This window comes from Cebus imitator, unplaced genomic scaffold, assembly GCF_001604975.1.
Source record: "Cebus imitator isolate Cc_AM_T3 unplaced genomic scaffold, Cebus_imitator-1.0 Scaffold338, whole genome shotgun sequence".
NCBI classification, from domain to species: Eukaryota; Metazoa; Chordata; class Mammalia; order Primates; family Cebidae; genus Cebus; species Cebus imitator.
Window position 1 is genome coordinate 421,508 of NW_016107653.1, and position 24,394 is coordinate 445,901.

At 45.8% G+C, this 24,394-nt stretch overlaps 1 protein-coding gene and 1 long non-coding RNA gene across 30 annotated transcripts in view; both read left to right on the plus strand.

The window, feature by feature from the left end:
- Positions 1-24,394, plus strand: part of KLC1 (kinesin light chain 1) — a 64,241-nt gene that overhangs the window by 35,957 nt on the left and 3,890 nt on the right. For 3 of the 29 annotated variants that reach the window (XM_017505325.1, XM_017505324.2, XM_017505326.2), the window contains 6 exons: positions 354-403; positions 496-563; positions 3,820-3,928; positions 6,312-6,473; positions 14,263-14,393; positions 19,216-19,282. In XM_017505325.1, the coding sequence (XP_017360814.1) occupies positions 354-403; positions 496-563; positions 3,820-3,928; positions 6,312-6,473; positions 14,263-14,393; positions 19,216-19,282 (587 nt within the window). Of the gene's footprint in view, positions 1-353; positions 404-495; positions 564-3,819; positions 3,929-6,311; positions 6,474-12,161; positions 12,213-12,812; positions 13,403-14,262; positions 14,394-19,215; positions 19,283-20,423; positions 20,898-24,394 lie in introns of those variants that run through there. The other 26 variants (XM_037730239.1, XM_037730236.1, XM_017505344.2 and 23 more) reach the window with 16 other exon arrangements.
- LOC108287164 lies at positions 21,552-24,051 on the plus strand. Its single transcript, XR_001818238.2, has 2 exons — positions 21,552-22,069; positions 22,798-24,051. It is a non-coding gene; the product is annotated as an uncharacterized LOC108287164 (long non-coding RNA).

A 24,394-nucleotide genomic window follows, 5' to 3' on the forward strand; every position in this document is an offset into this window, starting at 1 on the left:
TCAGGAGGCTGAGGCAGGAGAATTGCCTGAACCCAGGAGGCGGAGGTTGCGGTGAGCCGAGATCGCGCCATTGCACTCCAGCCTGGGTAACATGAGTGAAACTCCGTCTCAAAAAATAAATAAATAAATAAATAAATAAATCACTGAGGCTTAATGTCTTCTATTCTACTTAGCAGGCTCTGTTATCCTTCATTTATAGTACAGGTTGACTATCCCTTATCCAAAATGCTCCAAAATTTGAAACTTTTTGAGTGCTGACTTGACACTCAAAAGGAAATGCTCATTGGAGCATTTCAGATTTTGGATTTTTTGATAAGGGATGCCCAACCTGTATGCTGTGTTTTCTTCCCTAGATGAAAATAAACCCATTTGGATGCATGCTGAAGAAAGAGAAGAATGCAAAGTAAGAATTTATTATTTTGAGACTTTTTTTTGTAAATTGTATACACTGCATTCAAGATAATTACTCATCTGAAATTATTTGTTATAATTTAGGGAAAGCAAAAGGATGGGACCTCTTTTGGAGAGTATGGCGGCTGGTACAAAGCCTGCAAAGTTGATAGGTATGTCTGGAATCGCGTTTGGCTAGAGGAACCGAAAAGCAGGGGGAGGTAATTGTGTTCTAAAGGGCAGCTTGTAAATGACTCACGTATAGTGCTGTTTAAGTGCACAGTCCTGTGTTTTCCCCAAATTCCAATTTAAAAAACTGCACAACTTTGCAAATGAGATCATTCACATATATAAAAGCCACCATCATATTAGGTTGGTGCAAAGGTAATTGCAGTTTGCCATTACTTTTACTTTATTTGTTTGTTTATTTTGAGAAGGTGTTTCACTCTTGTTGCCCAGGCTGGGAGTGCAATGGCGCAATCTCAGCTCACTGCAACCTCTGCCTCCTGGGTTCAAGCGATTCTCTTGCCTCAGCCTCCTGAGTAGCTGGGATTACAGGCATGTGCCACCACGCCCGGCAAATTTTGTATTTTTAGTAGAGGAGATGAGGTTTCTCCATGTTGGTCAGGCTGGTTGTGAACTTCTGACTTCAGGTGATCCACCTGCCTCGGCCTCCCAAAGTGTTGGGATTACGGGCATGAGCCACCACACCTGGCCCTTAATTTTTTTTTTTTTTTTTTTTAGAACAATTCTTTATTCACCACTATTGCCCAACCCCGTTCTTCCCAAGTGGGGAAACTAACATTTATGAAACAACTAATACATACCTACACTTCACAAAAACAATGGTCCTTCCAAAATGCTATCAAATATCATTGCCACTTTAAAGATGAGGACACTGAACATTAGAAAGGATATGCAACTTGAGCAAATGCCAGTCAACTAAAAATAGTTAAGCTAATTTTCAATCCAGAACTATCTTATATATCAGATATATCTGTATCTAACATAAATGGGAATCTCCTCTGAACCCTGGGGAGAGATAAGAACGAGCATTTAAAAAAGGTTCACTTAAGAGACAGGATTTTACTGTAACAGCATTGAAACTTTAATCTCTTATTTTTCCTGTTTGATTTCTTAAAAACGGTGGCATGGTCAAGAATTTTCTTTGATATGGTTTCATAATTGTATTCACTTTCTCTCCATTCTGAGACTTTTCTGTAAGAATATTCACTTTAATCTGACTTCTACTGCCTGGCTGCAAAAGAGGATACAAAATAACTCAAACTCCTTCATTTCTTTCTTTATCATGTGTCTTGTTTTGGTAGGTCGCTCTGGCTTCTTAAGATTCTTTCCTTGAGTCTTTGTAAGTTATCTCCCTCGAATCATGTGTTCCTGGTGATCGTTAATTTGCATCTGTTCCCTCTCATTTACCTGCTTTCTTCTCTGTGTGTTCTGGGTGCCATGCCCTTCTGGTATAATTTTTGATAAATTTGTTTCATTGGGGGAGTCATAGTACTTGTCCAAATGATTTGTTCTTAAATTCTCTTGCCTGTCCTGTTCGATGTATGTGCCTTTCTCTGTGTTTCACCTGTCAGGAACCAAATAGTACCGTTTTAATCCTTCAATGCTTTGGGTTGTTTTCCTTTCCATTTTTTTTCTTGATTTCATTGCCTGTCTCTTCTTTAATCATTTCCACTCTTCTTTTATTATGAGACTCTGCTTTGGCAAGCCAATAGTCAAGAGAAAGAGCTTGCTCCCTACAGAGTATTTCATACTCCTCTTGCTATTTCTGTCTTCCTGCTGTTGTATGCACACCACCCAGATTCAAGGTCTTTTTCTCCAGTGAAGACTGCTGACCCGCAGCAATCCTAGGATGTTTAGATAATGTAACCCAGGCCAGTCCCTTCCAAGTGCAGTGAACTGTCCCCAAAGCACACGAGGCCGGTTGTGCTCTGCAGAAAGCCCATACTCGCCACCGGGACCCAAGGAACGCTAGAACATCCCAGAACATTTAGCTTTGTTTTTAACTACTGAGCAGCTGCAAAAGGGAAATACTGGTTCAGGACCAGGGGGAGTCGTAGTTCTCTAATCCAAAGAAATCAGTATTTGGCCAAGTACAGTTTTCAGGGGGATATCCCCCGCAACTGGGTTCCTGTAGGGTGTGAGACAAAGAGAATTGAATATCCCAGGATGGGTACTCCTGGGAATATTAGCTGGAAGCACATCATTGGTTACCAGTTTTGTGCTCAACGTCTCATTACCAGGGTGAAAGTGGAGCCACAATCTGCCTTTGAGAGGTTAGATTCCATCTTTCTACTTTTATTTAATGGCAAAAACCATACAGCAAACTCATGGCAAGCATGCCAGCAGGTCTGGGAAAGCCAGCCTGTTACACACAGCGGTGGGGACACAGATCCATACACACTCCCTTTCCTCACAGCCCTTGGGGCCTTGTCCTCTGCAAAGGGAAGTGTAGGCCCCTCTGCGGCCAGCCCGAGAGCCTTGCGTCTTGAGCCTGAGCCCGTGCAGACTGGCCTCTGTGATGGCTGCTGTCCCTGGGTCTGAGTGGCTGTCTTTCCACCCTTAACTTTCCTCTCCCTTTAAAACTCAGCCTACCATTCATCTATTTTCAGAAAACTCTCTGAACCCTTTCCAGGGTTCCCATAGCACTTGTCATAGATTAATGGTTTTAGAGACATAGAAGATAGCTTCTTTATTTCTGTACCCAAAATGCCTATTGTAAGAAAGGGAAAAGAAATCTCTCAAAGTACTTACCTATGCTAAACGGAATCTGGGTTTATTTATACTTTTTTTTAGTAAGTCTTCTCTATCAAGAATGCAGAAACATCAAGCCCAATGATGCAGTTTGAAAAATAAAAAAGAACACAGAAACATAGCTGTCCTCTCTGCCGTCTGCTGTGTATTGCTTCCCTGGTACATGAAGCATTTATTCTCTGCCCTTACTGCCCACTGATAGGGACATTGTGCTTTGCTCTATTCTCCCCTGTACTTGTGGGGAGATGGGAGCATGTGAGCAGCAACATTCAAAGCACCGTTCCTCATTGCTGCCGGCGCAGACCGAGCTCTGTCTCCAGGGAAAGCGTGCTGATCACCACACAGACCTGGCCACATATTTCTGTTGACAGAGTGGCCAGTGGTCTGTGAGTGCCACCTCAGCCTGGATGGAGTGTGGTGTTAGCCTGGCCTACGGGGGCTGTTTACAGGAAAGTCCAGGTCATGGGAAGCAGAGCTGCTTGAGATGGAAGAACTCTTCAGAATTCAATAGTTTCAAAAAATTATGAGAGAAAGTTAAAATATATTCAAGCCAAAACATCAGCCTTTTAGTCCTCTGGATTATGTGCTGTTCTTAGAGCTTGTTCCAAAGCTTATATGTAATAGTTCTGTGTGTCATGTGCTTTCTTACAGTCCAACTGTTACAACCACTCTAAAAAACCTTGGGGCACTTTATAGACGTCAAGGCAAATTTGAAGCTGCAGAAACATTAGAAGAAGCTGCCATGAGGTCTCGTAAACAGGTCAGTCATACTTGTGTCCTTAACCAACCTGTGGGAACTTTGAATTTAATGGTTCTCATTTACGTGACTTTTATTAAAAACTTGATTTAGAAATAGAAAATGTCAGATATTTTAGTTTGAACAAATAAAGTTATACTGTTTAAAAGAGCATGAGGCCGGGCACAGTGGCTCACACCTGTAATCCTAGCACTTTGGGAGGCTGAGGCGGGTGGATCACCTGAGGTCAGGAGATCGAGACCATCCTGGCCAACATGATGAAACCCCGTCTCTACTAAAAATACAAAAATAAGTTAGGCATTGTGATGGACACGTGTTGTCCCAGCTACTTGGGAGGCCGAGACAGGAGAATCACTTGAACCCGGGAGGCAGAGGATGCAGTCAGCTGAGATTGCACCACTGAACTCCAGCCTGGATGCCAGAGTAAGACTCCCATCTCAAAAAATAAAAATAAAAAAAATCATAATCCCAGCATTTTGGGAGGCCAAGGTGGGGAGATTGCCTGATGTCAGGAGTTCCAGATGAGCCTGGTTAGCATGGCAAAATACCATCTCTACTAAAAATACAAAAATTAGCCGGGTGCAGTGTTGCGTGCCTATAGTCCAGTTACTCGGGAGGCTAAGGCAGGAGAGTTGCTTGAACCTGGGAGGCAGAGGTTGCAGTTAGCTGAGATTGCACCACTGTACTCCAGCCTGGGTGACAGAGCGAGACATTGTCTCAAAAATTAAAAAAAAATTAAAAATAAGAGAGCATGAATATGACCCCAAAAGCATGAACAGCAAAATACAAACTAGATCTGTTGGATTCACCAATGTTAAAAACTCTTGTGCATCTAAGGACATCATCAAGAAAGTGAAAGGGACTGGGCATGGTGGTGAGCACGTGTAATTCCCACACTTGGGAGAGCTGAGGCAGGAGGATCTCTTGAGCTCAGGAGTACAAAACCAGCCTGGGCGACATAGTGATACTTTGTCTCTACAAAATCAAAAGAAAATTAGCCGGGTGTGTTGGCCCATGCCTGTGGTCCCAACTGTTTGGGAGTCTGAGGTGGGAGGATCGCTTGAGCCCAGGAGGTCGAGGTTACAGTGAGCTGAGATGACACCACGGCATTCCAGTCTGGAAGAATGAGTGAGACTGTCTCAAAGAAAAAAAAATGAGTAAAGGACCTGAATAGACATTTTTTTGAAGATAATATACAGATGGCCAACAAGCACATGAAAAGACACTCAACATCTTTAGTCATTATGGAAATGTTAACTGAAATCACAGTGAGATACTACAGCATACTCACTAGAATGGCTATTATAAAAAATAAAACATGCTGGGCGTGGTGGCCTAGGCCTGTAATCTCAGCACTTTGGGAGGCCGAGGTGGGCGGATCACGAGGTCAGGAGTTCGAGACCAACCTGACCAACATGGTGAAACTCCGTCTCTACTAAAAATACAAAAATTAGGCTGGACGCGGTGGCTCAAGCCCGTAATCCCAGCACTTTGGGAGGCCGAGGCGGGTGGATCACGAGGTCAAGAGATCGAGACCATCCTGGTCAACATGGTGAAACACCATCTCTACTAAAAATACAAAAAATTAGCTGGGCATGGTGGCGCGTGCCTGTAATCCCAGCTACTGAGGAGGTTGAGGCAGGAGAATTGCCTGAACCCAGGAGGCGGAGGTTGCAGTGAGCCGAGATCGCGCCATTGCACTCCAGCCTGGGTAACAAGAGTGAAACTCGGTCTCAAAAAAAAAAAAAAAAATACAAAAATTAGCAGGGTGTAGTGGTGCGCACCTGTAATCCCAGCTACTCAGGAGGCTGAGGCAGGAGAATTGCTTAAGCCTGGGAGGTAGAGATTGTAGTGAGCCAAAATTATGCCACTGCACTCCAGCTTGGGCAACGGAGAGAGACTCCATCTCAAAAAATAAAAATATAATAATAAATAAAAAAATAAATAAAACAAATGGAAAATAACAGATGTTGGTGAGGATGTGGAGAGTCAGCCGAGATTGCACCACTGAACCCTCATGTCTTGCTGCTGGGAATGTAAAGTACAGCCACTGTGAAGTTTGATAGCTTATCTAAAAGTTAAACTCAGAATCACCACATGACCTAGTCATTGCAGTCCTAGATATAGACCCAGAAGAATTGAACACGGGCACACACGCTGTGCAACCCAAGCCCCGTCACTGTACCCCTAAGGGGTCCTTCGTGTTTCTCTCCAGTTCCCTGCTTTGACCCTCACCCCCTCCAAGGAACCACTGTTCTGATTTTTTTCCCCTTCAGAGATTAAGAACTGGTATTTTTTTTTCTAGCAAAGTTTAAGTATCTCAGAAATACCTAAGAAAATCTTAAGTGCTAATGGGTCAAACCGTTTTCCCCTGCCTGGCTCACAGGGTCTTGACAATGTTCACAAACAGAGGGTGGCGGAAGTGCTCAATGACCCTGAGAACATGGAGAAGCGCAGGAGCCGCGAGAGCCTCAACGTGGACGTGGTCAAGTACGAGAGTGGCCCTGATGGAGGGGAGGAAGTGAGTATGAGCGTAGAGTGGAACGGGGTAAGTACAGTACACAGTGGGCACGTGCTCCGGGAGGCACCCCCCAGTGGCGCTTGCCAGGCCTTCCTCCTGTCTCATGTGCTAGACCTTCTGCTTTTCTCAAATTAAGTGCCAGTTAAGCTTTCTGTAAGTTCTTCACTTCTGCTAATACTGAAGTCTGTTATTTGTTTAAAGTGGTAATTTTCTTCTCAGGAATCCATGAAAGCTGTTTGGCTTAACGTTGAGCACTTAAATGCTGATTGAGTGTCCTGGCTATTTAAAGCGTGATCCCTATCTGGTTTCATTTTAATATCGGGATCAGTGTGGCAGATAACTAACTCGCTTTGTTAACTCACCCATTCATTGCTAACTGCAGTGCTCCTAACTTCACTGACCAGGCTCCTCTAGATTTTGTTAGAATGGGTTGAGGTACGTTAAAGGGAGATGCTGTTTAAGTGGAATTGTTTTTAGAAAAGAACAGGTCAGAAACAACAGCTTAGGTGGTTGCTCTCTTGATGTCGTGCCTCAGTCCTGAGCGCCCTGCATTTCCCCTGAGAGGGTGTCCAGGGCTTTGGGGCTCTTCAAGGTCACCAGCCCGCTGTGTGCTGAGAGGCTGCACAGGCACCCCCTCTGCGTTTTTCTGGTTTGCCCCTGGAAATTCCTAAACACTGCCGTTTATCCAGTGGCTGCCAAAGGCCTCGTAGCCTTCTGGACATTTTTTCTCCAGTGAATTTTTTAACACATGGATTTATTTTTTAATACATCAAGCTGGTGTCTTTGGTATTTTGCTTTTTTCAGGGAGAGCTGAAGGCGGAATTTGACTAATCTGGGGGCACAGTTGTTTTTCTGAAGTTGCCATAGTGCAGTTTGGTTAGTTATAATTATACAGATGTTCTGCCCCAAACAAATATAGTTTTGGGCTTTCTTATAATGTGTCTTAGTTTCTGAATCCTTTTATTCTTTAGGATTTTCTATAGCTGTAGCAATTTGGTAGGAGCTAGCATTCTAAATAAATATTTTATAAAAAATGTTAGTAGCCAAAATTTGAGGGAGAACATTCTCTTTGTTTTTATCTGGCAGCTTTCTTGCTTTGTTTTTTTTTCCTGTGCCAAGACAACCAATCAGCATCTGCTTTGCCCACTCAACCCTAGTTGGGCAGTGGTCTAAAACTGAAATACTGACTCGCAGGCTTCACTCTTGCCCGCATCCTGTCAGAACTGTGTACTGTACTCTTCTCTTGGTTGCTGTTTACCTGCATGCTTTGTATAGAAGGGCAAGTCCTTTATCTAGGCTCTAGGAGCCAGGGTGCAGATGGTGATCCTCTTGAATGAAGTTCTGGAGGAACTTTCTCTTGAGACAGTATTTCTAGGTCCATGTTGACATGAAATCATCTGATGATAAAATTGTCACAATTCAGAGCTCTGTTGTCATCTTAAAGATGGACTCGGAGATGAAGGAGAACTGCTTGCATCCACTGCAGGGGATTCATGGGCGGGCGTCCCATGAGGCCCGCCGGCTGGAAGTGCTGCTGCTGTAGGTGAAAGCAGCTGCTCCTCTGCATGCCTCCCGATTTCCTCCTTCTGTGCTTCCTTTCTCACTTTGGACACTTGATTATATAGGCCATGCGCAGGCTGTGTTTCTGATGTATCCCTTTTCTGAGCAGTATACCTGGTAGCTCTGCAGCTTTGATAGAATTAACCCCAGGGTGCATTGGCTACGGGTGATCTACCAAAACAGTCTGAGTTTTAAATTGTCCAGTGCGGTGGTTCCTAAACTCACTTAGTGCATGGAGGCAGCCTCCTCTTCAGACGGAGTCTTAGATAAAGCGAGTGAATTCACTGGGCGGGCAGCTGAGGCTGCCTGAGAATCTTCACAGGAAGGCCTTGGGTCCCATCCTGATCTCCCCACAACTTTTAAGGTTCTGAGAAGGCAGAATGCTGAACTCAATCAACTTTTGATTTTATTTTCAAATTACACTTTTCTTATTTTATTTTTAATATATATATATTTTTTAAGACGGGGTTTCACCATGATGGCCAGGCTGGTCTTGAATTCCTGACCTCAGGTGATCCACCCACCTCAGCCTCCCAAACTACTAGGATTACAGGTGTGAGCCACTGCTCCTGGCTCTACACCTTTCTTATTTTTTAAAAGGCAGCGAGGGCAGTATACACAAAAGTATTAATTTTTAATCAACTTTATTGAGGGATAATTAGAGGCACTAAAAGGGGCCCATTTTAAATGTTGTTTGATTTAGATAGTAACGCAGTGCACGTCAGCACATTAGTTTGTCTTTATATGGTTGTTAGAACAAAGTTTCTCTTGCTATTTCTGTAAGTGAAGATTTCCCTGAGATTGCAAAGCAAACTGTTACCACTGTAGCCACTTACTTCGTGCATCAAGAATTTTATCAGTATTATATAATCAAGACAAAACAGAGAAATAAATTAGGTGTTGAGGTAGATGTTAAGACTATACCTGTGGCCGGGTGCAGTGGCTGATGCCTGTAATCCCACTACTTTTCCAGGTGGGTGGATCATTTGAGGTTTGGAGTTTGAGACGAGCCTGGCCAACATGGCGAAACTCTGTCTCTACTAAAAATACAAAAATTAACTGGGTGTGGTAGCCGGCGCCTGTAATCCCAGCTACTTGGGAGGCTGAGGCAGGGGACTTCCTTAAACCCAGGAAGCAGAGGTTGCAGTGAGCCAAGATCATGCCACTGCACTCCAGCCTGGGTGACAGAGCAAGACTGTCCAGAAAAAGAAAAAACCAAGCAAACAATTATGCCTGTTATGTATAACATCAGATTTCAAATTTTGGGTTTTATAAAGGTAGCTTTATTGTTCTTGTTTGTTTTATTAGAATAATTTGTTATATATTTATAATGAGAACATGTGATTTTGATTTTATTTATTTATTTGTTTATTTATTTTGGAGATGGAGTTTTGCTCTTGTTGCCCAGGCTACAGTGCAATGGCGTGATCTCGGCTCACCGCAACCTCTGTCTCCCGGGTTCAAGCAATTCTCTTGCCTCAGCCTCCCTAGTAGCTGGGATTACAGATGCCCACCACCATCCCAGGCAATGTTTTGTATTTTTGGTAGAGACAGGGTTTCACCATGTTGGCCAGGCTGGTCTCAAATTCCTGACCTCAGGTGATCCACCTGCCTCAGGCTCCCAAAGTGCTGGGATTACAGGCGTGAGCCACCATGCCTGGCTCTGTGTGTGTGTGTGTGTGTGTGTGTGTGTGTGCCACAACACCCCGCGCTCTGTGTGTGTGTGTGTGTGTGTGTGTTTTTTTTTTTTTTTTTGAGACAGAGTCTCACTCCATTGCCCAGGCTGGAGCTAGGTGGCACAATCTTAGCTCACTGCAACTTTGCCTTCCAAGTTCCAGTGATTCTCCTGCCTCAGCCTAAAAGGCATTTTTATGCTTTTTTAAATGTTGGAAACTACTACCATAGGCAAATACATTGTGCTCCCGTTTGGCAGTCACAGCTTCAGTAGAAGTGACTGCAGGGAATGAATGTGACAGCTTTTGATTAAGTTATTATAACCACATACACCAGATATTGGGCTCAGTTTTTCTCAATATTCGTAAGTAACATTTAAAACAGTTACATGGTCCAAGAAAGGGCAAGTTTGTTAATAATTGTCCCCTGTGGTCCTGGGCGTTGGTGTCACACAGAACTGAGAAGGCAGGCAGGTGGTGACAGATGCTAGTAATGTGCAGGGAGCGTCTGGATCAAAGTCTCGACCTGGAGGGTGGTCCGTTCAAGGAAGTGCAGTTCTCGTCTGTTTTATTTTGTTTTGTTGAGATGAAGTATTGCTCTGTCGCCCAGGCTGGAGTGCAGTGGTGCGATCTTGGCTCACTGCAACCCCTGTCTTCCAGGTTCAGGTGATTCTCCTGCCTCAGCCTCCCGAGTAGCTGGGACTACAGGTGCAGGCCACCACGCCCGGCTAGTTTTTTGTATTTTTAGTAGAGACAGGGTTTTACCATATTGGCCAGGCTGGTCTCAAACTCCTGACCTCATGATCCACCCGCCTCAGCCTCCCAAAGTGCTGGGATTACAGGCGTGAGCCACCGCGCCCATCCAATTCTCTTCTTTAGGTGCACACCACAGGGTCTGTGATTAAACTACTGAACAGCGGCACTTCTGTGACCTCGTTTTCATGTGATGTGTGCACATCTGGCAGCCACTGTTGCTGTGAGTCTCAGTTGGCTCTTTCTCATCGTCTTGCCTCTGAAAGTGCAGCTGCTTTGTGCACACATAAATCCTTTTCTGGATAAAACTGAGCCTCCTATAACCACGGTCCATGTGACTTCGTGTTCATGGTGTGATGTGCATGTGTCAGTCAGCAGCACCAGGTCCCCGTTGGGATGTGGGAGCCCCTTGGGCTGTCTCTTCATTAAGCAGTTGTCTTTACAGTGGTCCCATGAGACACACACAGCTGCATCACACATCCTACATCCTAGGTGAAGCCTGAGTTCCCGAGGTCAGTCTCCTGGCTGCAGACCTTTGTCTGTCTGTAAGTCACCAGCTCTGCTGTGGACTTTTGAAGCAGCCCCTCTCTGTCTTGCCCCCATGTGAAGATTTCTACATGTTTCTAATATACTACATTCTTACCTAGGATTATTGGGGAATGGAATATATTGTTAGAAATGATGAATTTTTATTTTTAAAAAGTTACACTAAGGGCTGGGTGTGGTGGCTCATGTCTGTAATCCCAGCACTGGGAGGCTGAGGCGGGTGGATCGCTTGAGGTCAAGAGTTTGAGACCAGCCTGGCCAACATGGTGAAACCTCATCTCTACAAAAAATACAAAAATCAGCCAGGTGTGGTTGTGCACGCCTGTAATCCCAGCTACTCAAGTGGCTGAGCCAGGGAATCGCTTGAACCCAGTCAGGTAGAGGCTGCAGTGAGCCAAGGTCGTGGCACACCACCTGGGTGACAGAGCCAGACTCCATCTTAAAAAAAAAAAAAAAAATTACAGTAGTAAGACAACTAAAGTATGCCAAAAATAAACTTAAAAAACACCAAATTATATGAAATTCTGCTATACATAATGACTGCCTATTTTTAAACTGTGAATACATTATACTGTTAATCCTGTTCAGATAACCCAATCCACCTTTGTAATGTGAATATTCTTTCCCAGCAATATAAAGAGGTAGACATTTCTTAAGGCGTTAGAATGCAGTGAATCCTCCCAGACCCTGACGTCCAGTTGAGTGGAAATCTGCCTAGGGTAGGGCAGCTGCTGGCTTTACCCCGGTTCTCAAGGCCAAGGTGTTCAGGTGGCAAGTGCAGGGAAGTGGGCAGACTGACCCAGAGTGGGGCACACCTACTCCATTACCAGTCCTAGGTGTTGGTCAGGGTCTGCAGAGGCTCAGGGAGGAGGAGGCAGCTGGGCCGGACCCCAATTCTGGGACTCCTGGGAGCGCGCACGCGTGTGTATGTGTGTCACATGAAATACTTTTGGAATCTGAGTGAAATGAGTCTTCTGTGTTCCGCCAAGTATTTCAGGTGTATTATAAATAACAGTATCTGTAGTGTAGCACTGAGTTTTGAATGAACAGCAAGGGCTGCACACTTGATGCGGTGGTAGCATTTTAGCATCCTTTTTCTGAAGAGCAGCAAAAACTTGTAATTTTCTTGTCCTCCCAAGATTTTTGAGGTGTTGGTAACAAGTGTTATTTTTCCATTTTAAAGATGAGAAAAATGAAGCTCGGGCTGGTTAAATGACTTGCTCAGCGTCCCATGGTGAGTCCGAGCGGGCGGGGCGCAGGCCCTGCTGTCTGGTGCCTCTGTCGAGACGTCGGCTTTCCAATCTGGCAGGACCCAGGACGCAGTGCTGCCTGTGGAATTCATTTTCTTTTGGATTATCAACTGCATGTTTAAAATGTGCTGTAGACTTTTAAAGTCTGTGGTTTCCTAAAGTTTCTGAAATGTCTACAATGTGTTTTTAAGAGAATGAAAGTCATACCGTATTGTAGCCTTTATTTTGGTCCCTATGTTTTTCATTGCATAATCTCCTTACGTACAGTTACTTGTAAAGCCTTTTACACTAAGTGTCAAGGAGATTTCTAACACATTGCTAATCTGTAAAGTGTTGAAATTTACTTTGATGACCATTGGGAATGGACCAGTCTGGATTCTGTGAAATGCACCCTGAGGCCTGGCACCTGCTTTATGCTGGGCTGGTAGAAGCAGGCAGAAGGTCATCCCAGTCCTAAAGCCACTCAGAAGGCTGCTGAGACTTGTGACCTAGAAATACTGTAAGCCAGGCTGTGTTATGCAGGGCCCGTTGCCTTTCCTCACCGCGGTTTCACGTGGGTTTTCTCTCTCCTTTCTGTCTGACAGGCCTAGCCGCCCGTGACTCTCACACTGTCTCCTGCATGATGGGTGGCGCCTCCCACAGCTTCCCTTCTCTCTCCAGTGCTGCCCGCTGTGTCTAGCAGCCCCCTAGGATCTTGTCAGAGCTGCACCTCTCTGTGACTGACCATTCCTTTCGGTGCTGCTGTCCTTTTTGGGGGGGGTTCCTGATTATTTCTGTATACATGTAGCTTTGCCAGATATGTACTTAGTAATATAAATTGTATTAATAAAATCCATTTACTATGTAATACACGACTTTAAAAATTAAGAGCGATAGCTGTTCACTCTGATAACAGGTAGTTAAGTGTCACACAAGGTGTTGTTGCAATGGCATGACGGTGACCTGTTGACGTAACTAAGCCTTAGAGCAAGGCATGTGCCGCACGTGCTCCATGGTACTTAGAGCCCTGGGGGCCCCGAGCAGACTCCGGGTCTCCCTAGGATACGCCCCAGTAGCATTTGCCGTGTAGTCTGTGTGAAATTTGGGCATTCTGCTTTTCTCTACTAATCTTGAAGTGCTCAGTGATTTGTGTATTTGTGTCTTTCTAACTTCTAATAAACTCACTCCGACTGACCTGTGTCTTGTGTCTGTCTGCTTGGTAGAACTTCTCACTCTATCCATGAAACGCCGCATGGCGCAGCTGCTGAGGGTCATGGGGTGACTGTTCATCTCACCAAGGAGTTTCTTCTGAGAATAAATGTTGCCATATGCACATTTTCTTTACTCTGTGTTTTTAATTATCATGTTCAGATACTGCCAAGTATTTCACTTATTAATACCTGAATCAATTAAGATGAGAGCTGGCCACTCTCACCTCCCTACAAGGTTGTCTGAGGATTTTTAGTTATTTGCATAGAATGAGCATTTTATTTAATTTTCCAACCACCTTTATAGTTAACATTTAATGAAACTGTTCTGTAAAATTTACTGAAGGAAACAGTACCTCACCAACTATTGCACTTAGACAAAACCGTTAAAAGGAAGGGCCTCTGTCAGATCCAAATGGTTTGGGTCCTCTACTGTGTTACTTGGACCACATGCTTTTACATGTCTATTAAATGTGGAAATCGATTTTGGTGATATTCCTAGAAACTGCTTTAATTTTCTAGGAAAGTTAAAGACTTGTGTGCTGGCTTTGTCTCAAAATTGCAGTAGGATTCACGTTGCTTTTGGGATGTGATCACTTTTGTTTGTAACAAGAGCTTCCTTATGTCCAAAGGTTTTCATGATCACTGGATTATCTTTAATGAAATTAAAAATGGATAATTTCCAGTTAAAGTACATGGTAATTGGTGGCTTCTGCAAGACTCTGTCAGCAGTGAGCTGCTGGCGAGCAGGGCGGCCTTGGTGGAGCCCTTACTTGCACCCGGTGTGGCTCTTGTGGGAGGGAGGGAGAACCACCTGCAGCTTCATGTTTGTTCACGTTTTTTTCAGGATGGCACTGGATCTTTAAAACGCAGTGGTTCCTTTAGCAAACTCCGGGCTTCCATTAGACGCAGCAGTGAGAAGCTGGTTAGGAAGCTGAAGGGAGGAAGTTCACGAGAGAGTGAGCCAAAGAACCCCGGGTAACTATCTCTTCCAGCTCTCCTGACTCCCCTGCACGCCGGCCGAGGGGCCGCTTCTGCTAGCACAGCCTTTCTCACCCACAGACCTCAGAAAAGACACTCCAGTGGTTCCTGTATTCTCACACTGGGGGGGTTTCATAGTTGCCACCTAGGTTTTTCCCAGGATAGGTTGAGAAATAATTGGGTAACTTCCTGTTAGTGGCTAAAGAGCTAATACCTTTAAAAGAAAATACGGAATTTTTTGATTCTGTCACATTCTAAGAAAGCCTTAGCAGTGAAATGTCGGAGTTTATATTAAAACATTGAGCATTTTGAACTTGTTTACTCTAGATGTGCATTATTTGTTTTTAAAATTAGCATTAGTTTAAATTATTTAAAAATTTTAATCTTTTAAAATCAGATGTTAGCTACAACTGTATTAAATCTCATACAGTATTATAATAGGGAGAAAAATGGTTTCAAATAGCATCAGAACTTTTAAGACTTTATTATAAGGAGATTTTCAAAACCTTAGGTTTTTCATATGTTCAAAAAAAGATGTGAGTCATGCATCTTAGAGTCTTTTGAAAAGTAACATTTAAATTGTCAGGTAATTTGGTTCTTAGGTTGCCCTTTGTTTTTTTGTTGTTTTTTTTTTGAGACGTAGTTTCACTCATGTTACCCAGGCTGGAGTGCAATGGCGCGATCTCGGCTCACCGCAACCTCCACCTCCTGGGTTCAGGCAATTCTCCTGCCTCAGCCTCCTGAGTAGCTGGGATTACAGGTGCCCTTTGTTTTTAATATGGTGCACAAAGTTGACAGATTGCCCCTGCCACGGTGTCCAGGGTCACCTCTGGGCAGCTGCTCCTGGCTTGGGCATATTTCTCATGAGGCAGGCTTTTGCCAGCCATTCTGTGTAACTTTGACTTTCTAAATGGTAGCAACTTTTTAAAGAGTGATTCCTAGTAAAACTATTTTACAAGTGATCCCACTACAGGTTCTGTGAGTAGGAAGTCTGATCATCTCCAGATGGCGAAACTGAGTTCTTCAGGAGAACATATTGGAATTATTAAAGTTAGATGCCTGATCAGTTGTTTTGTTTTGTCATTTTGGGTTTTTTTTTTTGGGGGGGGGTCGGGGAGGGGACAGAGTGTTGCTCTTCACTCTTATTGCCCAGGCTGGAGTGCAGTCACACAATTTCAGCTCACTGGAACCTCCACCCACTGAGTTCAAGTGATTCTCCTGCCTCAGCCTCCCGAGTAGCTGGGATTACAGGTGTGTCCCACCATGCCGGGCTAAGTTTTGTATTTTTAGTATAGATGGGGTTTCACCACGTTGACCAGGCTGGTCTCAAACTCCTGACCTCTGGTGATCCACCCGCCTCACCCTCTCAAAGTGCTGAGATTACAGGCGTGAACCACTGTGCCCTGCCTATTTTGTCTTTTAAAAACTATTCTTATATATGTCCACTTTTATCCCTCTCAGTGTCCCTGACAACTTAAGCCCTTAGACCTCCTGCCTCACACAACCCAGGTAAGGGGTGGGCAGATAGCCCAGCCCCTTGGTGGTTGGGCTCGCCCTCTTGTCCGCTTTGTGTCCCCGTGGGAGTCTCCATTGTGGATGGAGACTTCTCTTCAAGGCTGTGAGACAGGTGCAGGCCTGAGGCAAGTGTAGTGACCTGGCTTTTGTAAGGAGATTCTCATAACTATTTTCCAGCCTGTTTCTGGAGAGGGAGTTTTAGAGGCCCCATGAATGTTCACTCTGAAAACTCCCAGGATTTGAAGACTAGACTTCTGGAAGTTTATGTGGATTTAGCAGCAAATTGTCTATGATGAAACAAATGAACTTTTATTTGGGGGGTGAGGGGAATAGGTTCTAAATTGGCTTTGGAATAATGCTCTTATTTTATAATGTTTACAGATTTCCAGAACCAAAATGTTATAGGTTACTACTGCCTCTCGATGAATTGTGAAAGATTACACATTTCTTCTTACTGCATTTAGAGGGTCTGAGCAGTGCTGTGTGACTATTTGGTGTCCCTTCATTGGAATGATTGGATGAGTCATGCAGGGCGCTCAGATCCCCTACAGGAATTGTATCATGCCCCACAGAGAGCATTCTGGACATGATTTAATTCCTGGAGGAGACACTGGTTGTTTCAGGTACTTAAGTTCTGAAGCCTTGTAAGTGTAGAGGTTCTGGTGCTGTAATGTTGTAGCTTGGACCACAATTCCCACATGACAGCTCTCAGAGTTGTTCTGCTGTTTCGTGTTTTCTGTCTTTGCCATGATAAAAATGTAGCAGTGTGTGACCAGTCCCCTGGTGTTAGAACTGTGGTCAGTGTTCACGGGGCTACAGCACTGCTAGCCTGAAGCATGTGACATAGATGCACACACTTGCACGGACTAATGTTTTCTAAGTGACTTTGGAAATTGCATCCCATAAAATACGTACACCTGAATAATCTTTCCAAATAGGAGTAACTGTTTTTATCAGCTAGACGGTAGTCTCAGACATCTTTTGGGGGGTTAGTTTGGACAGAGACTCGAGGCCCCACTCCTGAGTTTCCAATTCCTGAGTGCCTGATCCTCGGAATTTGCGGTTCACACAAGTTCCCACAGTGCTGCGGCTGCTGGCCCCAGGTCACTTTTTGAGAATCACTGAGCTGGATGTAGCAGGACCAGGGTGTTTGCTGTTTGCTGTTTGGCCTGACTCCTAACAGTTACTGTACTAAAAGGTTTCTAAGCCACGTGTTCAAGCGAGGCAATTCGAGGGAGAGGTAGGAAGAGATGTTAAGTTGTTCTATCGTTTCGTAAAAGGGAGTTTGAGGGAGGTTTGTGTAGCTCTTTTTTAAATTAATGATGGCCGGGCGTGGTAGCTCACGCCTGTAATCCCAGTACTTTGGGAGGCCGAGGTGGGTGGATCACTTTGAGACCAGCCTGGCCAACCTGGCCAAGGTGGTGAAACTCTCTCTCTACTAAAAATACAAAAATTAGCCAGGCTTGGTGGCAGGCGGCTATAATCCCAGCTACTTGGGAGGCTAAGGCAGGAGAACACTGGAACCTGGGGTAGGGCAGAGGTTGCAGTCAGCCGAGATCACACCACTGCACTCCAGCCTGGGTGATAGAGCGAAACTTCGTCTCAAAGAAAAGAGTTAATGGCCACTTAAACAAGAGCAAGAATAATTGAGTATGTCAGATGATAATTTACTTGTGATTTGGTTTGATTTTATACTTTGTTCTTGAGTAATTCTAGGTATAGAAAAACCTGTTTCAGACTTCAGCAGTGTTTGTGCAAGCTTCATTGGGATGTTTTTGTTTTGTCTTGGTTGAGACATTTTGGGGATGGGTTTTGCTTGGGGATAAGGAAGTTCAGGTCTTTGCTTTTGGTGCAGTTGTTCAGCAGGGGCTGGCTGAGTGTCTGCCATGTGCCAGGTGCTGTGCTCACAGCACTGCTGACACACGGGCGGGTGCTCTGGGCTCCCAGCCCCATCCCAGCGTCCTGTGTGAGGCTGTCCCTGTCACCCTTCAAGCCTGTGCCCCAGCCTCACAGCCATCGTCCTTGGCTTGCCTGGGAACTGCCATGCTGATGTGTGCTGTCCATGTTGCATGCAGTTCACGTTCGGAATTTAAGTAACCCTCAGTATTGGTTGCTTTAGTTTTAAAACGTCAGGTGAGTTTATGTTCAGAGGCATCCATGGTGGTGGTGAACGATGATAGTCATTTTATGACTGTCCATCATTTAAGTTACAGATAATTTATAGGCTATTTCATCAGGTATTTTCAAGATATCCGATGGGAGGAAAAGTAAATATATGTATAAATTCCTGTATTTCTTTAAATGTAGAGCCATTTCTTTAATTTTTGGTGTCTAAGTAGAGAAATACTGGCTTCAGAGTTTATTTTACTAACAATAAAGTTGTTTTTCCTGCTTTTAATATAGAAAGAGGTAAAAAATAGTATATTTATGCATCTTCTTTTAGCAGTGAACTTTGAGTGTCTCTTCATGATCCCTTAATGGTGATGAATCTGACATGAGCCATTGAACTCCCTTCCTGAAAATCATCAGACAGAAGGCAGAGCCTCTCTGCTCCCAGATAGTTCACCTTTTTTTTTTTTTTCTTTCTAAAGAGAGACAGGGTCTTGCCCTGTCACCCAGGCTGGAGTGCAGTGGTGCGATCACGGCTCACTGCAGCCTTGACCTCCTGGGCTCAAGCGATCCTCCCTCTCTGATGGAGTCCTGAGCAGCTGGGACTATAGATGGACGCCGCCATGCCTGGCTAATTTTTTTTTTTAAAGATGGGGTTTCACCATGTTGGTCAGGCTGGTCTTGAACTCCTGACCTCAGGTGATCTGCCTGCCTTGGCCTCCAAAGTGCTTGGATTACAGGCGTGAGCCACCACGCCCAGCCTTAATTTTTTTTTTTTAATTTTTGTAGAGATGGGGGTCTCCCTACGTTGCTCAGGCTGGTCTTGAACTCCTGGGCTTAAGCGATCCTCCTGTCTTGGCCTCTCCCAAAGCACTGAGATAACACAGGCTTGATCTGCTGCGCCTAGTCTAAATGAGCCACTTTTTAAAAGTGCAAATATAAGGACACTTTGGGTTTCTATATGGTACTTTAAAAGAAGCATTTTGCTGCGAAAGATGCAGAGAACTGTGGTCTTTTCTCCTGGGCACCAACTAGAGTGAGACCCTGGACTCCCAATGTTACCCAAGCAAGATGAAGGCAAGGTCCTGAGAACCCGTGTCACAGAGGCCTTGGAGGGGGCTTTGCTTGTGCTTCTTGTTGCTGGTTGACCGATGTGCTGACCGTTTGTCCTTGCATGTCCGTGTCCGGGTTGCAGCATGAAGCGTGCCAGCTCTCTGAATGTCCTTAACGTGGGTGGCAAGGCTGCTGAAGATCGCTTCCAAGTAAGGAGCCTACCCCGAGTTGTGTCCTGGGGTGCCCGGACCATGCTGGCAGGTCTGCTGCAGACCCATGCCCAGCCCCCGCTCTGCCCCTGCTCCTGCAGAGGGCTGGGGATGCCTCGATGTTTGTTTCTAGACAGACAGTTGTGACAGTAGTATTTTAATATTCTGCTTAACCACTGATGACGTGAATTATGGGTATGTTCACACCGTGAACATTCTCAAAATAGTGATGATCTCAAACTATTTAAAAATAGTGTAACCTAATTAATGTATTCTGTTCAAGTACTATCGAAGCTTGACCAGTTACTAGTTTGTATGATTAATTTGATTTAGCCTCTACTAAGTTTATAATTATTAATAATTTATTGTCTACTTAAGCTGTTCAATGTTTAAGAGTATTCAAACTTGTATTAACATGACAACTAACCTGTTGTCCGTTTGACACTGAAATCTTGAGCACTTAGTGAAGGTGTCCAGGTCTCACAAACACATCAGGTTCACATTTGACGGTACTGGCTCCCCTCCCCGTCATGGAGGCCTTTTGAGTTTTCAGTCACTCAGCACTTTGTGTGGCTGTCAGCTGGTGGCTGGTGCCTGAAAGCACTGGCTCCCTTCCCCATCGCAGATGCTGAGTTTTCATCCACTCTGCCCTTTGTGTGGCTGTCAGTGGGTGGCCGGTGCCTGTGGCTGTTCTAGCATCTGCCTGTTTCTCAGGTGCCCGGCAGCTCAAGCTGCTGGGACTTGGCAGTCCCTGCCCCTGTGCTGGTGTTGAGAGCTCGTGATGGTGGCCAGCACCCCGACCTGTCCCCTAAGACTCCTGGGGGGCAGCCGCCTCTGGAAAGCTTTTCCCCAGCCTCCTTCTCAGTGGCTGTTAAAGAGTCTGGGAGGGTGCTGGATATTTTGCTTGAACCACCCCAATAACGAGAGGAAAGAGTCTGTTGTTTTACAGGGTTCTGTAGCTGACCCAGTCTTTTGCCCTCTGGTTTCTCAGAGTTTCCCTGCACACAGGGACTCTTGGGGCTCTCGAGTGCCAACCTAGACTTAGTTGTGCAGCTGGTACTGTTAGGCTTGAGGCCATTTGAAGCTGGCATCATTTGAAGTCCTGGTTAAGTGTAATTTTTCCATTTGTTTTTTCATGCAGGAACGAAATAATTGTCTGGCAGACTCACGAGCTCTGAGTGCCAGCCACACTGACCTGGCCCACTGAGGGCAGCAGGGCTAGGTAACCTGCCTTGCGAGTGTGAGACTGCCTCGCCCTGACACGCCCCTCACCGCCCTGCCCGGAGGCGCCAGCCGCACTCCTTGGCTTTCTTTCCTAGATAGTGACGTCCACCAACCTTGGAGGTGCCTTTTCAAAACACCCGGGCAGCCGTGCCCCAGCATTCTGTTACCCGGCCTGCAGTCCTAGTGCCAGGAGCTGCCCCAGCCACCACCCAGCCAGGCTGGCCCAGGGAGGCACAGGGGGTGCCGAGGCGGCTTCAGCATGCTGGGGATTGGCTCCTGCTCAGAGACGCTGTTGCATTTCCTGCCTGCTACCTTTTTGCCATAACACCAAACTCTCTTTTAAATTGTAACATTGTAATAAGGCTGTAAATTGGGTTGGGCGCAGTGGCTCACACCTGTAATCCCAGCACTTTGGGAGGATGAGGCGGGAGGATGACCTGAGGTTGGGAGTTCAAGACCAGCCTCACCAACATGGAGAAACCCCATCTCTACTGAACATAAAAAATTAGCTGGGCATGGTGGCGCATGCCTGTAATCCCAGCTACTTGGGAGGCTGAGGCAGGAGAATTGCTTGAACCTAGGAGGCAGAGGTTGTGGTGAGTCGATCATACCATTGCACTCCAGCCTGGAGACAGAGCGAGACTCAGTCTCAAAAGAAAAAAAAAGGGCTGTAAATAAAGAATCTGGAAATGTAAAGTACCCCTTTCAGAACTATAGGCATTTAGTGATCTGCGGCAGTAAAGCCTGAAGCTTAGCAGACATTGGTCAGTGGGAAGCGAATCCCCTGGGTATCTGTTTCCAAGGTCCCCATGCCTATGGCCCTGGGCGCCTGCAAGGCCTGGGGCCCCACGCCCACCCCTTTTGAGCACTGTTCTTTCTCCTGGAGCCCCTGCACACAAAGCCCATAGAGATGTGCCTTTCACTTTTTAAAAGCTTAAGCTTTACAGAATGAAGTAAGGTGGTGGACTCTTGACAGGAACATTTTCAAATTAATGCTGAGGCCATCTTTCTTAGGGCCATCCGCAGACTAACCCATAGGTAAAGAGCATACAAAACAGATGCTGAGGTGAGCATAGATTCCAGAGGATGAATGCCAGCCTGCTATGCTATAGGACAGAGGGGTGGTCTGTGAAACACTGGCCATTCCGTGAAAGGCCAGCTTGCTTTCACATCACAGGGCAGGCGGCGGCACAACAGAGGCTCACACTTGTCGCCTCCAGCCCTTGGAAGCTTCCTGTGGGGCATGGGGCCAAGGGCTGGCAACAGAGCATCCTGGGGTTTTGTTACAAGGCTAGGCTTTAAAATACCTTTAAAAGTTTCATGTCATTTCCTCCCATCTCGTGTCGAGGACTGCCGTGTTTCGGAAAAGGCGTGTTTCTGAGAGACAGAGCTCCATCTAGTTGTGGGTGAGTGCCTGGCTCAGGAGCTGCCCCGTGGAACAAGCCCTGTCCCCAAGCTGCCCACCTGTGGCTGTGACTCCTTTTCTGAGGCTCCTGACTCCATTCTTGCAGATTCTGATGGATCAGGAACTTTTAAATTCTACACAGAGATGTTTAAAAAAATGTGATAGGTTCTGTAATGGTGGGTGGGATTAAAAGAAAAAAATGTTAAAAAAGAGGGAGGAAGGAGGAAAAAAAAAATATATATATACATACACGTACATACATGCATACATACATACAAGGGCAAGTGCCGTGGTTCACGCCCCTAATCCTAGCACTTTGGGAAGCTGAGGTGGGATGATTTCTTGAGCCCAGGAGTTTAAGAACAGCCTGGGCAATATAGCAAGTCTGTCTCTACCAAAAAAACCCACATATATATAATTTGATGGGCTGTGAGAAGCCACCCCACAAAAAAGGGGGGGGGTGTAGAGCAGCTTCCCTTGGCAGGTGCCGTGGCTGCCCCCACAGGTGACAGGCAGGAGGGCTCCAGAACTTCTCCTGTGGTGGGGGTGTCTTCTCCCTGTGAGGATGCTGAGCAGAGTTTGGAACCCAGACAGTTTCCCTTATTGACGGTTCTCTGGAAAGGAAAAGGGCATTTAGAAGGAATAAACATAGGGCTGAATATGGAATTGAGTTTTAACCTCTTCAGACTGATGGGTGCAGATGAGGCTGTGTGGGGCCTCTGCAGCACTGGCTGTGGAGCAGTGTGTTGATGGGTAAGAGAAGCCAGAGGGCCTCCCTGAAGCCAGCTTGTAGAGGAAGGTTCGTGTTTCAGAGAGGGAAGCAGCAAGGGAATTTGAGTATCTGAGTCTCTGATGTTTGAACCTCCCCCTCCCCCCACCCACAGAGGTGTAGTGATTTAAGTCATTTCCCATCTGGTGCTTCTGAATTTTTGCCTTCAGAGGAGAGAAGTGGTGGGCCCAGCCATGCCTGCTCCTTTGTGTTGTCTTTCTGGTGAGGGAAACCCTGCGTGAGAGTCAGCACCTGTTTCTTCAGAGCTGCTGTCAAAATAATCACTGCTCCCCCCACGGCAGCCACATGTGCAGCGCAGGGGCCCAGCAACCATTGCATGGGAGTGTCTGGCTCTGCCAGTGTACAGCGTACCTCTGGGTAGTCTGTGCTGCTGTGACAGAAACCAGGCCCTCGGGACGCCCTGTGACACGGGTGCTTCCCTGAGGCAGCAGCAGTGTGCAGCTCAGGGGTCCTCCGAGGTTGGCAGTGCCCATGGGTGGCACAGGGGCCTTCTTGTGGGCAGCACTTGGTCTCATGTTTACAGCTTGGAGGGATTCACATAGTTACTTCCTGAAATTTCTGGAATTAAAAAAAGATTTCTATTTGGTCAGAAAGCTGCTAGGAATATCATGTAATTAGAAATTCAGTATTTATAGATGTAGATATATTAAACACTGCTAAGGAGATATGGTTACAATCTGTAACAGGTTTTGCACTATCATAACGTTATGGAATTTTCCTGGAGGATGTCATTAGCTTCTGTTGGCACTTACTTGTGAGCTGTGTGTACACTGTGTTCAGGTTTCTGAATCCTGTAGAGCACTCATGTCTCTGACAGCGTCTTGCCAGGGCCGCCAGCTGTATATGCAGTGGGGCCGGCTGTCTTAGGGCTGACACATAGACGTGTATTGTTTACAATGAGTTCCCCAACGTTGTGGGGAAGAACTTAAGTGGTTTTAAAGTGTTTTATAATGGTGAGGAAATGAGGGTCGGGGCACGTGGTCCCTGAGGGAGGGTCTTCAGGGCAAGACCTATGGCCCTGGGCAGGGACCGGTCTCCCCAGGGGTGGTGCCTTCCCAAGGGGATGGTCAGTGCTCCTGCGACTGCCAGGCCAGCCCTTCTGCAGACTTCGTGGTGGGGGGCAGTTCCCTGGGACAGGAAGCTCCTCAGCCCCTTCCCTCCAGGGCAGGAACTGAGCCAGAATGGGCGGGGCCGGCCTAGCTTCCAGGAATGTTTTCTCTATTAAATGTACCTCTGTCTTTAAGCTGTGTCTCATTTTCTCATTGCTCGCATGTCTTGCCTAGAAAAGCATTTGGAATTGCTTATGTTCAGTTACAGAAATAAAATATTTCCTGTTGTAAAATCCCTGCACTTTTGCAGAAAGGCTGTTTTGTAAAAATCCAACCCCAAAATAACTTTTTCCTATTTCATGCCAGTGGTTCTTAACCGTAGGGTCATAGAGAGCCTTGATAATGTGACGAAGGTTTTAAAGGATTGTCCCACCCTCGAAAACAGCAAAAGAAAAATTCTGCACAGTATGGCCCCACCCCTTACCTTCCCCACAACCAGTACCGGCCTCTCCTCCCACTGCACAGGGTGAGCACCCCCAGGCTCACCCTGTGCACATGGGATGGGGGGGGTGACAATTTCTGCCTCTGTGCTGTGGGAGGAGTCAAGCCACTTGACAGTTCTGGGCCTCAGTTTCCCTGCCTGC